General features: G+C 35.9%; 1 protein-coding gene across 1 annotated transcript in view; it reads right to left on the bottom strand.

Annotated features, from left to right (window-relative positions):
* The window catches only part of DCHS2 (dachsous cadherin-related 2), a 261,718-nt gene that overhangs the window by 30,263 nt on the left and 214,430 nt on the right, over positions 1-17,025 (bottom strand). Inside the window, exon 14 of the mRNA XM_023226330.3 lies at positions 9,283-9,396. Coding sequence (XP_023082098.2) covers positions 9,283-9,396 — 114 coding nt within the window. The remainder of the gene's footprint in view (positions 1-9,282; positions 9,397-17,025) is intronic.

The raw sequence follows: 17,025 nt of genomic DNA, 5'->3' as shown, positions 1-17,025 counted from the left end.
AAGAATCATCACGCATACGGTTCCATCAGCCTGGAATGGCTCCCACAGCTATCCTTCCTCAGGGATTTTTCCACATCAGCTTCCCAAAAGTCTCCTACAAAGCCTCTGCATTTTCCAGCAGCTGCATCATCACTCTGTTCACCTTCACCTGTCTTTGTCCTATTACTGCTCTTGTTTGTAAGCTCTATAGACCATCTCTTACGCACCATCATCTCTCCAATGTCTAGCTCAGGGTCTGACCTCCAGAAGGCACACAGTAATACTTTTATGCCCCCATATAAAAGGCAGATCCAGGTTAGGGAAGCAGATTTTTGAGGGTGATGCCATGCTCTAGTTTCCCCCACCCCTGGAAAATTAAGAAACTTAGTCCTTTAACATAATTTCCTTATCTAGCTTTTACTGTTTTTTCCTCCACTTTACAACAAAATTTCCGACTCAATGTATTATTTTTATTTACTTGGCTTTCACTGTCGGTAAGTCCATCAAATAGAGAGTTGCTGAATGAACACTAATGTGGAGTTAGAGAAACCTGAAACCAGGCATAAATCCCAGGCCTAGAAATTTAATTTAGGTCTATTATCTGGCTCCACCACCTCCTAACTTTGTGACCTGGATAAGTTATGTGGTGGATGTAAAGCTGAGTCTCCTTTTCTGTAAAATGGGATGTTAACAATGACTTCGCAGAGTGGCTGTGAGGAGCAAGTGACATAATGCATATTTGGAATGTCTCTTTGTAGTAACAGGTAGATTCCATGATGTACTACCCATGTTTGTCTGCGCCTCATCATCACATATGGATTTAATATCTCTGTGAACTCTGAATTTAGAAAGAGAACATTTAACAGCCATAAACTACTACAAGTTCGATCCTCTGGTGGAAGAATCTGTACTGTTTCCAGAACTATGGCCTGGGAGCTGCAGTTTTTATTGCTCTATCTGAATCAGCTTCCCCAGATAACACAGTCCAAGAAGCTTTAGGTCATCCGGTACCTACTTGAATTCCAGTGGGAGGCATAACCTGTTCAGACATTCTATCTTTGTTATTGGGTGCTTTGGGGGAGATTTTGTAGTCTATATTCTTTTAGGAATAAAACCAATATATTATATATTAACTCACTATACTACCAAATTTAAAATTTTGTAAACTCAGTATCATTTTTTGACATCAAATTTAGTTGCCAGTTTAGTACTACAACCAAATTACTTCACGAACCACAGTCTGTCGTGACCAACACCCCTGGCAGAAAATTTAGAGTAGCTCTAACTTTGGGCAGCTGGGGAATAATAAAGATGCCTTTGATATGCTGGTGATGAAACTAGGTGGGCTTCCGAAACCTCCCTGAAACAAAGGCAAATTCCCACACCCCAAAATGTTACCGGAGCCCGAGTCTCAGGTGGGTCCACAGCTCTCACCCAGATCTCTTGTCTCCACCAAACAGAGCACTTGCCTGGCTATCATGTTCTGTTACTGTTTGTAAAGGAAAAATAGAATAGAAATGCAACACTAAATTGCCCATGTCACTGAGGAGAAAGTGTGCCAATTATAGTGCAGATCAAAGTAGATTTTTAATAAAAGGCTTGTGTTTAGGCTTTGATAATTGGAATTTTGCACTTGGAATGGATCGACGGTTCTAATGCTTTCCTTGCATGGTTTTTATTTTTGGGGTAATAGCTGGCATATGCTGTGGAAGTCGTGCAAGTAGAAAAGACAATAACCAGTCTGTGGGATGATTCAAGGCTGGCTCACCTACTAGATTCACATTTTTCCTTGGATAATACATGTGTAGTTTTCGCAAAGGCATCAAGCATGTACTGTCATCAGTGAGATGAAAGTACTACTGGGCTCTGTCTAATGGTGTAAGCGGAAACTAACACCTTCCTTAGAGTAAGAAGCCTCACAAATGCTAACTTCATGTTCTTGCTTATATGTTGATGTGCCACTTATGTAATAACTTGAGAAAAAAACTGTAGTAACATTTTTCTTCTAATACATACATTGTATACATTGTATAGCTTTTGGCAGAGTTATGAAATACACATCCAAATGAGATTAAGATTCATCAAATGCTACATGCTTGATAACATAATCAGGTTATTTCCATCAACTATATACTGTGTACATGCATTTGTGCAAACCAAAGCAGAATGTGATATTTATGTTATTCAGTAGCTTTCAAACCCTCTCCTACTTAAACAATGTCTTTGAAACATTGAAAGTTTGATCAGTTTTGTTTTGCGCCACTCTAATAAATAGTAAAATGAATGCTACCATCTGTTATTTACATACAAAACCTTAGTCAAGCTCTAAAATTGCTGCTTGTTTAGACAGTGAGAAATACATGTTTTTACACTAAAGTGGCATGAAGTTTAAATACAGAGTCAATTTGGTTTGTGACTATGGAACTGGCACAAATTGACAGAAAACACAGTTCTCATCAGAGATCTGTCTAATGACAACTTATTAAACTAATTACTAATTACTAATAAAATGGTTTTCTCACACTTTTATTCTTGTTACTATAATCTTAGAGATAAATATTATTGATTTATTATACATATTAGTCTCACATTTTAAGTGGTGTATGTTTAAAATACATACATTCAGAAAATCTATACAATTAGATATAATTTTAATGGTAATTTGTCAAAGGTAGCATAAAAGATGCATTTAATATCATAATTAAAGTTTTAAGAAAGCTTTCTTGACAGCAGTATGGTAAACTATACACTTAACCAATCTTCATGATAAAAACAACTAAAATGCATGATAAATTATATATATAATACACACATATGCATAGATATGTATGTGTATGTATTACAATGCAATATTGAGTTGGTACAGTTGTTAAGAATTCCACAGAGGACAAAACAGAAATGAAGACAGGGATCCTGAGAGGTTAGCAAGTAATAACAGCTCAGTTTTGTTTCAAAGATTTCTACCACAACCTTCTATCTTACTATTCATTTCTGATAGTTGCATGGAGTGTGGAAAATAAGGTGAGAACTCACAAAAGGTGAAGAGGCTAATAGGAAAAACCAGCAGAAAGCTGGACACCTAAAGGCTACATATATTCTAAATCAGTGGCCATTATTGGAAAAAAAAAAAAAAAAGAAACAAAACTGAAACTGAAGCAGAATTAGCAATGTGAACATAACTGAAATTTGCTGAAGTGTTTCAAATTGTGTAGATATTAAAGAACAAAATCATGAATACAATCCTCAGATGGAATGCACCATCAAAGTCACCCATATGATCACAGAAGGATTACAATCTGCAGCAACAGTGATGAGTTAAAAAGAAAGAGACTACAACTTCTAATTACAATGTTCTTCCAAAAGGTATTGGCCAAAAAAACACCAGAAACTTGACTCCTTTTTTTAACCTTGGTGTTGATTGAAAGGGAGAAAAAAAACCTTATGTATTAGTTTAAGCCTGAATTTATGGTAGCTTCACTATCATAGTTATACATATTTAAAACCCTTAGAAATTAAATTTAAACTAGCTTCTCCCTGATGATTCTCCAGGTGAATTGCAGAAAAGAAAGCAATTCCTCTTTCACAGGCATAAATTCAACCAAGGCTTCAAAGAATCGTCAAAGAGCTTTCAAGGATAATGAGTAGCTCATAGTCTACAAGCACTAAAATCATAGAGAAACAAGGCACCATAAGTGACAGAAAGCAACCCATAGACAACAGAACCCAACAATCAAAGACTTCAGATGCAGGAATTGTTGGACACAGAATTATTATATATGTTTAAATACATTAAAAACCCTTGGAAATAAGAGCAAGGAACAAGAGGCTATTTTTCAAAAGCAAAGAAGAGTTGAAAAAGAACTCAACAGCACTTTTGGAAATGAAAAATACAATTCCCCAGAATGAAGAGAAAGACAGATGAAAAATATAAAAAAGAGATGTAGGAGAGAGTCACATAGCCCAACATTTGTGTAATTGGAGTTCCAAGAAAAGATACAAATGAATGGCGTTTAGATCAACAGCTGGCTTCTTAATGCAACAATGGGATGCCAGAAGCCAGTAGAAAAATATCTTACTATGATGAGAGAAAATAACTGTGAATCTAGAATTACAAGATGAGCAAAAGTATTTCAAAAGCATGGATTAAATAACTACATTTTTTGACTACCTAAATCTGAGAGAGCTTACTATATAAACCCTCACTAAAGGAGATAGTTCAAGCAGAAAAAAAAAAAAAAAATAGAAGAAAGGCTGAGATGTAAGAAAGAATGGTTAGGAGAGACATCAGCAAGGATGCAGCTAAATCAACTGAAAAATACTACTAATGCCTAATTTGAAAGAATCAAAATTGTGGTCACAAAAGCATGTAAACTGAAACAGGAGCACTTGGAGATCAATAATTGCAAATCTCTTGTATTACTCAGGAAGAGAATATTGATTAATGTTGGACTTCATATATATTAAAATAACTAGGCTAGCCACTGAAATAAGAGAAATAACTATATAACTTCAGACAGGAAAGTGGTCATTTTCAGATATGATTTTATGTGTCAAATATACAGAAAAATGTCAATCTCTAGTTTGCAAATTTGCTAGACAAAAAAAATCAAAAGACAAAAGTCAGTTTCAAATACATACACCAGCACTGTCAGGAAAAGCAATTTTTTTTCATTTACCATAGCGAGGAAAAGTATAATATACTTAGGGGAAATCTAACAAGAAACATGCAAGCCTGTACATTTCATTCTTTGCTATTTCTCTTTAACATGTAATGGTTTATGCACTGTAAGTCATAGTAAAAATGTCGAGCAAAGGAATAAAGTCATAGAAGAGTACATATCATGATTCTATTATCATACTTAAGTCAAGGTAAAAGTAAATGACATATTGTTTAGAAATTCAAATGCAGTGGAAAAATTAAACCAAAAATGTCAGTGATCAGTTGGGTGCAGTGGCTCATGCCTATAATCCCAGAACTTCAGGAGGCCAAGGCAAGGAGATTGCTTGAGTTCAGGAGTTTGAGGCCAGCTTGGGCAACATAGTGAGAATCTGTCTTTGTTTATGAGAAAAAAAGAAGCCAGTGATCAATACAAATTCAAGTTACTAATTATCTCTGGGACAAAAAAAGAGAGACATGAAGTGATGTGTGTGTTAATTGGCTCAGTTTAGATATTCCGCAATGTACACACATTTCTGAACAACAACAAAAACAAAAACAAACAAGCAAAAAAAAAAGAAATGAAAAAAGAGATATAAAAAGGAAGGGGCACACAGAAACTTTTGAAAATTTGAAAATTCTAGTACAGTAGTTCCCCCTTCCCTGTGGTGGATATATTCTAAGACCCCCAGTGAATGTTTGAAACTGTGGATGGTACCAAACCCTATATGTACTATGCTTTTTTCTATATATGCATACTTACAATGAAGTTTAATTTCTAAATTAGGCACAGTAAGAGATGAACAACAATGACTAATAATAAAATTGAACAGTTATACTGTAATAAAAGTTACATGAATGTGGTCTCTCTTGCAAAATATCGTATCGTACTGTATTCATCCTTCTTCTTCTCGTGATGATATGAGATGACAAAATGCCTACATGATAAGGTAAAGTGAGGTGAATGACTGTGACGTAGCAGTAGGCTACTACTGAACTTCTGATGGTATGTCAGGAGGAGGATCATCATCTGCTTCAAGTGGTCCTGGATCACAATGATGTCGATGGTTGGATGGTTGGATGTCAGGAACAGATGACGCTGATGGTTGGGAGTACTTGAGAGTTGCAGGTTGGTTGTTTTTTTTTTTTTCTTTTGCCAAAACCTTTTGGAAATCCTTGTCAGTTTTTGGCCAGGTGTGGTGGCTCACGCCTGTAATCCCAGAACTTTGGGAGGCCAAAGTGGGTGGATCACGAAGACAGGAGATCGACATCATCTGGCTAACAGTGAAATCCCGTCTCTATTAAAATTACAAAATATTATCTTGGCGTGGTGGCGCACTCCTGTAGTCCCAGCTACTTGGGAAGCTGAGGCAGGAGAATCGCTTGAACCCAGGAGGTGGAGGTTGCAGTGAATCTAGATCATGCCACTGCACTCCAGCCTGGGCAACAGAGCAAGACTCTGTCTCAGAAAAAAAAAAAAAAAAGAAATTGTCAGTTTTTCATCAAAGTGTTGGTACAGAAGTTATAATCCTATGATCCTATGGGTGACTTCAATGCTGCACTTTATCTGAGGATTGTATTCTATAATTTTGTCTTTTCATATCTGTGTGATTTGAAACACTTGAGAAAATTGCAGTAATGTCTACATTGTTGGTTCAGCTTTAGTTTCTTGTCTTCCCTTTCTCTGTAGATGACTGAAAAAGTTCTTCCTCATTTATTAACACTTCTCAATGGCTTTCAATATGTTCTTCTACTTCTTCATCAAGCATGTTGGCAAACCTTTCTCCACCAACTTGTCTTGCTGTGTGAATTATTTTCCTAACTTTTCCATCAATCCCCAGGAAGCCATTAAAATCATTCATGACTTCACTCTAGAAGTTTTTCCAGCAGGCATTACAGTTTCTGGTTTTAATTCATGCATTGCAGCTTTGATGAACATTACTGCGTCAGCAACAGTGAATGATTTCCAGCATTACATTACATCCAGATTATGGTCTGCATCAATTAATGGCTGATCAAATACCAGGCAGGTGTGTGACCCTGACAAACCAGATGATGCCTGCTCAAGGGGCTGAAGCAATGAGGTTTTATTTGGAGGTAAAAATACAACCTCAACATTTTCATTTTCATAGCAGGATGGCCAGGTGCATTGTCTAATATTAACAGAACTTTGACCTTTCCTCATCCAAGTATTTTTTTTTTAACTTCTGGGATGAAGCACTGGTGGAACCATTCTATAAACAAGATGTGTGTCACCCATGCTTTCTTATTATGTTGCCAGAACATGGGCAGATAATTTTTTGTTTTAGAGACCATGTGGGTTCTTCACTTTGTATGCTACACTTGATTTTATCGCATGTCCTGCAGTGTTGCCACATAGTACCAGAGTTCATCTGTCCATGTTTTATGCCCTGGTGCTTCCTTTGTACTTTTATGCATGTAGGTTCCATTGGGCATCTTCTTCCCCAAAAACCTAGTTTTATGGCAATTCGAAATTGGCTTTAGATGGTTTCCTTTCTCCTTATTCAACATTTTCAGAAATGCGGCAGCACCTTCTTTGTTGGCAGATGCAGCCTCTCCAGTAGTTTTTGTATTTTTCAGTCCAAACCTATTTCCAAATCTGTAACCATCTCTTATTTGCAGTAAGTGGCTTAGGGTCACTCATTTCTGGGGATTCCTTGCTGAAGCCTTCATAGAGGGCTCAATGCTTTCTGGTGCAACATGTCAAACTGAACACGTTTTTCTATTCAGGTCTTCCACCCCCAAATTTAATGCCTTTTCCATTCTTAACTAAGCATTTACCATGCACTGTGGCCATGACTTTTGCATCGTGAGGTGCCATCACAAAACTAGCACAATTTTTTTTTCTTTCTTCAAAATTTCACAAGTAGACTATTCATTCTTACTGTAGATCTTAGCAACCTCAGCACACAATCTTTTATCTTTTCTTATTAAATTGAGAACTTTCATCTTTCACTTCCAAAAAAAAAATAAAAAATCAAAAAACACTTTACCACTTCTCTTTGGCATATCCAAATTGCCAGAATACTACACTTGTGCTTTGGGGCCATTATTAAGTTCCATAAGAGTGACATGAATATAAGTACTGCAATATGTGACTGTGGAACTGAGAATTGAGACAGCTACTGACTAATAGACAGGGAGCATGTACAGTGTGGAGACCCTGGACAAAAGAAGGATTTACTTCTGGGTGGGATGGAGTAGGATGATGTGAGATTTCATCAAACTACTCAGAATAGTGAGAAATTTAAAACATATGAATTGTTTATTTCTAGAGCTTCCCATTTAATATTTTTGGGCCATGGTTGACCACAGGTAGCTGAGCCTGGAGAAAGAGAAACTAAGGATAAGGGAGGACTACCGAAATGTCTGTTTCCAGAGATGGGTGGCATGTATATGGGTTTTTATTTTACTAGTGTCCATTAAACAGTCTTATACATTTCAACATACCATCTGGCAGATATTTCACAGTCAAAATTTAAAACTCAACGTATACAAGTTATCTAATCAAAAAATAAAGATGTTCCTGTGAATGACCTCTTTGGACTAACTCTAGGAAGATTTTATCTGCATTTTAATGATGGACTGTAGAAGAAATAAGACCAGGTCTGGGCCATGTTAGGAGTGTGGTGGCAGAGGATCTGGATAGCCTGGGAAAATATGCCAGCTCTGTTACTCTTCTTTCTTCCTAAGCATTTTAATCTCGGCTGCTTTCCCAGAACCCTCAGACACCTGGACTGCAAGAAAATTAAGACTTGGTGATGTTCACAAATGGCCCTTTTGTGAACAGGCTTTCTACACCACCCTTTAATGTAACAACGGGATGAAGAGATGAAGACTTCTAGCAGGCTACCCCAGAAAGGTTGCTGACCAAAGGCTGTGTGGAACAAAAAGTCATAACACCACCCTGGATGACAGGACATTTACCTAAGGAATTACCCTCTCTCAATTCTTCCCAGGTGCATGTAGTATAGATTAAATAAGGCAGTTGTATGGCAACATAGACATTATTAGAAACATTCTTCTTGAAGTTTGACAACAAAGCAGTAGATGTGTATCTACTACAGAGTCGTTAGTGAAAAAAAAGTACGTTTGAAATAATCAATTGGCATTCATTTAAAACAGTAATGGTCTTACTGAAGCTAAATTTATTACATGCTGTGTTTGGAAGTAATTTCTTTACCACTGTATAGAAACTTTCACAGCTGTTCTTTTTTGGTTGTGTTGTTGACATTCAGTAGCAAATTACAAGAATCTCTGATGAAGATTCCTTACAGCTAGACGTGTTCTTATTTTGAATTCGGACTCAGTGTCAATGATCTCACTACTTTATCTCCAATTTTCCCAAATAGATGGGTAAATTGTAAGTGGAAGCTAATTTATCTTCAAAAGTTTGAAGGGCAGGATAGACACTGTCTAATTTGGAAATATTAAGAATATAATTCTTAGAGAATATAAACATATAGTCCTTGATTTCCCATAATTTTTCAGAGGCTAGCCTAAAAAATTCTTTCTTGCTTACTTTTTAAATTATTTAGCTCTAACAATTTCTACTTTGCCAATTTTGCAGAAATAACATCAAACGGAGTAGAAAATAAAGCTATTATAGGGTAGAGAAGGATTACCTGACTTAGAGCACAGGGCAAAAACGCCATCTTCATTTCCACTAAAAATTGAATATTTCAGGATGTCCTGAACTGAGTCAGGAGCAAAAGCTTTTACAGTCACAATAGAAGTACCTGCAAAAATTAGGTAAAGAAAGAGCTCCATTAGGATTTTAAAAATTTCATGGAAACACAAGAGAAAATACTGGTTATTTATTATTTGCCTACTATGTTTTCACTTGTTCATTCATTCAACAATAGCTTATTGTCTTCGATGAGTCAGATCCCATGCTAGGTGCTGGGGATATACTAGCAAACAAGATAGAAAAGATCTCTGTCCTCATGGTGGTTATTAACTGGTATAAGGAGACATACAATAAACCATTAAAACATACATAATCATAGAAAAGTTTTCAACTGTGCCAGGCCCCTAGAAAGAGAAAAATAAGGTTACTTGATATAAGGTACTTCTTTTTCAGGGGAAGCACCAGACTTTAGAGAGGTCTGGGGACAGTGAAGGATAAGAAGCCATAGAAACAGCTGGAAGAAGAAGATTTTGGGAAAAGGAGCCACCACCACAAAGGCTGTGGGCTAGGAAAGGACTTGGTTGGGTAAAGCACAATGAGTAGGGGAAGAGGCAGAAGGTGGAGATGGCAGGATAAGCAAGCGTCAGATTCTTGTACGTGCAAAGGGAAGTCATGGAAGCATTTTAAGGGGTAGAGTAAAACATGATTTACTTTTTAAAAATATCATACTAAGTGCTGTGACAACAGAGACGAGAGGGGTAAGAATGGAGCAGAGAGACCAATTAAGATAATACTCCAATAGTCCAAGCAGGAGATAATGACCTAGGACTGTGGGATGGGAGATGGAAAGACATGGACAGATTAAAGACATTTGACACACTGCCCCAAAACATTGGAGCTAGGAGTGGGAAAGGAAGCTATAGGAGCATAAAGAGAAGAAATATTCCCTCAACCAGCTTCTGATCTAGCTGTCGGTAAAAGCAACCCAACTAGAGAGTAACCAACAACTTAACTGCAAGACATGAATTCATTCAAGATTTGTTCAGATAGAGCAGGGGCAAAGAGATAACTTTAAGGAAGAGACAGAAATTCAGTTAGGTATAGGAATTGGAAAGACAAAAGAGAAGGAAGTCCTTTTAAGTTATGGGAACAGACTAAATACCAACATGAAAGAAGAATTAGCAAGGACTGATAGAGGCAAGAAGGCAATCCTTGTAATTAGATATAGAACCAAATAAGGCAGGAGTAGGGAATAAATTTAAATAGGAAGTATAAATACAATGTGAAGAAGGGTAAGAGAGGTAGGCAAGAGAATGGGAGAGCTTGAGAGCCAAGGAGATAAGTGTGGCTTTATGTGAAGAATCAGCTAATTTTTCTGTCAAGGGCCAGATATTAATTATTTTAGGCTTTACAGGTCACACAGTCCTGTTGCAAATACTCAAATCTGTTATTGTAGTATGAAAGTAGTCACAGACAATGCAGAACCAAGGGAGTGGGGCTGTGTTTCAATAAAACTTTATACAAAAACAAGTGGATGAGCAGATCCTCGCTTTATGTGATGGGAAGCAATGAAGAAATGCAAAGTTCTTGAGGGAACTGATAAACTAAGAGAAGATGCGGAGTGCCTTTAAGGCAAACTGGGTAGGGCAGCTGTCTATATGGGAAGCTCTGGGGAAAAAAGTCATCTACAGCAGCTGGAAGGGTCCCAAGGATTCATTTGGTCTCCAAGTCAGTACCTTGATGTCCTTGTAATATTTTATGTCTTTTGCTGCTCATCTATCCCAGTTGTCTATGTGTCACCCTCCTAGGATTGCCTGCCTTGTTTTGTAAAAGTATTTTTTTACTTAATCAATTTCATTTACGTGAAATTTACATACAATAATCTGTACATATTTTAAATTATAGTTCTATGAATCTTGAAAATTATACACACCTGTGTAATCAGTATCATAAGCATAGAATATTTTCTATGATCAGTATCATGATCATAGCATATGTTCAACACCTCAAAATGTTTTCTTATGCCCATTTCAGTTTTCTTTCACTTTTGGCTCCAAGAAATCACCAATCTGCTTTCTATAAATTAGTTCTGCCTCTTAAATTTCATACACTTGTGAATTACACAATAACTGATTTCTTTTGCTCAGTATAATTTTTTGAGAATCAAGCATATTATTTTATGTATAAAAATTCATGCAATTGTTATTGCACAGTAGTATTCTATTAAATGGAAAACCACAATTTCTTTTTCATTTACCTTGGGATGGGCATTTGAAATTTTGCTCAGTATAATTTTTCAAGAATAAAACATTTTTTTTGTGTATCAAGTTTATTTCTTTGTATGAAGTAGATGCTTAATGAATACGGGAAGAAAAGAGGTTAAAAAGGGAGACAGAGGAGAAAGGACACTGATGTTTTCTAGCATGAGAGATTAGAAGAATCCTGGTCTCTGCCTACAGGGTCACTGTAAGCCAACAGCAATTTTTTAACTGATTTTTTTTCAAATAACTCACTGCTATAATACCACATCTGATAGTGAGATTTGCAGTAGTTAGAAAAAACAAACAAACAAAACAACAAAAAACCACCTACTCAAGATCTTTGCTGAGCCATCTCACTGAACCCTCATACACAAGTCCCAGAGACCACAGTATGAAACCCATCTTGCTGGACGTAATAACAAAAATGACTGCTAAACCAAGCCAAATTGATATTTTTTCTGGATATATAAAAGGATTTTACTGAAAAGAACAGAAAAAAGAAAAGGCTCTGGAACAAACTGTAGTTTTCCCTAGAATTCTTTCAATGCTTAACACTCAAAAATGCAGTGATCACTATAAATATTAAAGGAAATAAGTATGTGATATTGCCTGCAAAACTGAAACTTCAGTGAAAGCTCAGTTTAAAAAAAGGCATAAAACAGAATTTGTTAAGGAAAAAGAGCAAGAAAACTCAACTAAATATATTACTCTCTTTACAAACATTATGTTTAACATAAACTGTAACAAAGTTTAAAAATTATTTGTCAGGATTTCCAAATGGTTATTCTTTTCAAGCCAGTTATGAAGTCATTTAGTGACAAAGTAATGAATTATAATCAATCATGGTGGAATCAAGTTACTACACATACTGAGAACTCTTTCAAATTGCATCATAATCTGATGCTTATTTTATTATATTTTGAGAGACATATTGCTAATATAAAAATGTCTTACATTTTAGGTAGGAATGTGCCTATACAGCAGTACAATATGTTTTATCCCCACTGCTCAAAGTTCTGTGCTTCCGGGTACAATTTATTTCCTAAACACAGGAAATTTTATTTCAACTGGCTTGTCATATAAGTCTTAAGAATGGCAGTAAGATAAGAAACAGCTATGCCAACAAAAGAAACAATCTTGCTGACAGCCTTTTTTTTTCATGGGTTAGAATGCGTATCATATGCCCAATTACGAAAGAAAACATAGTGACTGCTTACATAGAAAAGAATAAAGATGAGTACAGAATTGCAAAAAAGAGTTATACATGGCCTCTCTCATAAAGGAACAATCCTATTTTTATTACAAATCAAATTTTCATAATAGCAAATGGAATTGTAACACAAAAGAATTTCATTCAATGAAAATACTTCAAACTAAACACTGAAGTCAGCAAGAAGCTGCAAATGTTTTATATGTTCTTCCTTTGGCAAAGTCCAAACTGGGGATTCTCTTGAAAAAAGAAAAAATAATGAAAGGGACTAGAATCCTTCTAGGCATCTGCTTACTGTGAAAATTTTAAATAAAAGTCTATCTCTAGGCATATGGATGAAACTTAATATTCATTTCACAACATCAAGGTAGAAAGGGTAAGCTATGAAAACCAACACTGTACCTTCAATTCAAATGAGTTAAGTGAAACATACAGAATAATTTACCTTTTACATTTTCAAGCTTTTATAAATTTTACTTCAAGTCTAACACCATATTTAAAACGTGTAAAACATTTAATGTTCTTGGTTTTTTCTTCTTTACAAAAATAGAGTTTTAAAACTCTGACCACTCACAGCAGCAATTTAAAAGCATAATTAGATAACAATTAATGCTATATGACTGTAAAAATCAATAATTATAAAAATATTTAGGTAATTATGAAAACATTGTATGCATAGAAGTGCATGAGTAAATAATTCTGGAGTTTTATGTTTGTTATTCTTAAGCAATGCCACATTTTCTTATTGATGACCGACTTCAGAGAAACAGATTTTCAAACATTTGGATGATTTTGAATTATCTGTTATCACTTAAGTGTCCAACCATTGAAACTAAACATGTTGCAACTACTTAAGAAAAGTCTGGAGTGACATTAGCAAGATGGCAAAATGGGAAACCCCAGACCTTGCTGCGCAAAGGCACTAACTTAACAAGAACATATGTTCCAAAAAGCTTTCAAGAGAACTGCAAAAGCAGTTAAGAAGTCATGGGACACCAGGCAAGCTCAAAACCAAGAACAGTCACCGTAGACATCACATTTAACCCCCAGTGGACCCTCTCCCAAGCCAGCAACAGTGCAAATGGGAATAAACACACAACTTGCGTCTTCTCCACTGGGATGGAAAGAGAAGGGTAGAATATACATCCAGCTTTATAGCTTTTGAGGGGACTGCCTGTGGAGATAGTTTCTGTGTTAACTTGGCTCAGAATACTGATGGGGAGCCAGCATACTCTGGATGCTTGAGGGTTGCTGAGAACAAAAGAGAACTTAGTGACTTACAGCAGTCTCAGAGAATGTGAAGTACTGCAGATCGATACCTGAGAGAGCAACAGACTACAAGACCCTCAAAAAGAAACTGGCAAACCTCTCTAATTGGGTAGTCATGTACATAAGCCCAGTGAAGATTCACCTCCAGAAAAGGTTTAGGAGGCCCCAAGTCATGCTGAAAAAGCATTTGATGAAATTCAACATCCCTTCATGATAAATACCTTCAACAAACTGGGTATAGAAGAAACATACCTCAGCAAAACAGAGAAACCAGAAAAGAGAAAGAAATAAAGGACATCCAAATTGGAAATGAAGAAGTCAAATTATTCTTGTTTGCAGATGATCTGATCTTATATTTGGAAAAACCTAAAGACTCCTCCAAAAAACTATTAGAACTGATAAACAAATACAGTAAAGTTGCAGGATACAAAATCAACATACAAAAATTCATGGCATATTGTCATGCCAGCAGCAAACAATCTGAAAAAGAAACAAGAAAGTAATCTCACTTACAATAGCTACAAACAAAATAAAATACCTAAAAATTAACTTAACCAAATAAGTGAAAGACTTCTGCAATGAAAACTATAAAACACTGATGAAAGGAATTGAGGAGGCTTCACAAAAAAGGAAAAGATATTCCATGTTCATGGATTGGAAGAATCAATATTCTTAAAATGTCCATACTACCAAAAGCAACCTACAGATTCAATGCAATCTCTACCAAAATACCAATGACATTCTTCACAGAAATAGAGAGAAAAAATCTAAAATCTATATGAAATTACAAAAGCCCCATAACAGTCAAAGCTATCCTGAGCGAAAACAACAAAATGAAGGGAATCACATTACCTGGCTTCAAATTATACTACAGAACTATAGTAACACAACAGCATGGTTCTGGCATAAAAACAAACACATAAACCAATGAAACAGAATAGAGAATCCAGAAACAAATCCAGAAATCTACAGTAAACTCATTTTTCACAAAGGTGCCAAGAACATACACTGGGGAAAGAACAGTCTCTTCAATAAATGGTGCTGGGATAACTGGATATCCATGTGCAAAACAATAAAACTAGACCCCTATGTCTCACCACATACAAAAATTAAATCAAAATGGATTAAAGATTTAAACTTAAGACCTCAAACTATAAAACTACTAAAAGAAAATATTGGGGAAACTCTCTAGGAAATTGGAATAGGAGTAGATGTCTTTAGTGCCCCACAAACACAGGCAACCAAAGCAAAAAAAGAAAAATGACATCGTATCAAGTTAAAAATCTTCCGCACAGCAAAGGAAACAATCAGAAAAGTGAAGAGACAACCCACAGGAAGGGAGAAAATACTTGCAAACTATCTATCTCACAAGGGATTAATAACCAGAATGTATAAGAAGCTCAAACAACTCTTTGGAAGAAAATCTAATCATCCAATTAAAAAATGGGCAAAACACCCAAATAGACATCTCTCAAAAGAAGACAAACAAATGGCAAACAGTTAAAAGAAAAGGTGCTCAACACCATTGATTATCACAGAAATGCAAATCAGAAAACTACAGCGAAGTATCATCTCACCTCATTTAAAATGGTTTATATCCAAAAGACAGGAAAAAAACAAATGCTAGTGAGGATGTTGAGAAAGGGGAATCCTTATATGCTGTTGGTGGGAATGTAAGTTAGCTCAACCACTACAAATAAATAACAGTGTGGAGGTTCTTCAAAAAACTAAAATTAGAGCTATCATGTCATCCAGCAATCACACTGTTAGGTATATACTCAAAAGAGAGAAAAATCAGTATATTGAAGAGATATCTGCACTCCCACGTTTACTGCAGCACTGTTCACAATAGCCAAGATTTGGAAGCAACCTAAGCGTTCATCAACAGGTGAATGGATAAAGAAAATGTGATACACATACACAATAGAGTAACATTCAGCCATAAAAATGAATGAGACCCAGTCATTTGCAACAACATGGATGGAACTGGAGGTCATTATGTTAAGTGAAATAAGCCAGGCACTGACAGAAAAACTTCACATTTTCTCACCTATTTGTGGGGGCTAAAAATTACAATAATTGAACTAATGGAAATAGAAGAAGGATGGTTACCAGAAGCTGGGAAGGGTAATGGGAGGTTAGAGGGGAAATGGGAATGGTTAATGGGTATAAAAATATAGTTAGATAGAATGAATAAGGTCCAGTATTTGATAGCACAATAGGGTTCCTACCACCAACAATAATTTATTTTACATGTAAAATTAGCTAAGAGTATAACTGGATTGTTTGCAACACAAAGAAAGGATACATGCTTGAGGAGATGGATACTCCATTTAGCCTGATGTGATTATCACACATTGCATGTCTGTATCAAAATATCTCATCTACCCCATAAATATATATACCTACTACATACCTGCAGAAATTAAACATTAAAATTTTTTAAATGTAAAAATACAAATTTTCTACAATAAAAAAAATGAAAGTTTCTTGTAAATTTTCCAGTGCTATAAATCACAAATACTGAAACCTCCTCCTACTTTCAGAAACAGAACAAAATATCCCTCTGATTCCTCAGGGTTCTTCAAGCTATTGCCACTTTCCTTTCTTTCCCTTCATAGGAAAATCTTGTGAAATATAAACTGATGTCTCTGTCTGATTTCAGGGACTGATTTCACTTTTTCTCTCTGCACTTCACTATATTCTGGCTTTTAAAATAAATCTCTATTGAATCTCCCAACATCTCAATTCCCTCCCAAGTTGTTCCATTTAGCTGTGAGGAATTCCTATAAGAAGCCACAGCTGACTCCAGAATTCACATTGGAAAACCTGGGCTGCTGGTATCTATTCTTGGCCCAAATCCTGAACAACTTCAACAGAGCAAATTTACTCCTCAGAACTTCCTCTCTAGACTCTCCAAGCACCTTATTTTGCCATCCCTTTATTGCCTTATCCTCTATATTTAATACATGGACTTGTTATTTCAGACATGCCTTCT

Source organism: Piliocolobus tephrosceles, chromosome 3, assembly GCF_002776525.5.
Source record: "Piliocolobus tephrosceles isolate RC106 chromosome 3, ASM277652v3, whole genome shotgun sequence".
Classification (NCBI taxonomy): domain Eukaryota; kingdom Metazoa; phylum Chordata; class Mammalia; order Primates; family Cercopithecidae; genus Piliocolobus; species Piliocolobus tephrosceles.
This window is presented reverse-complemented; position numbering and strand designations above follow the sequence as displayed.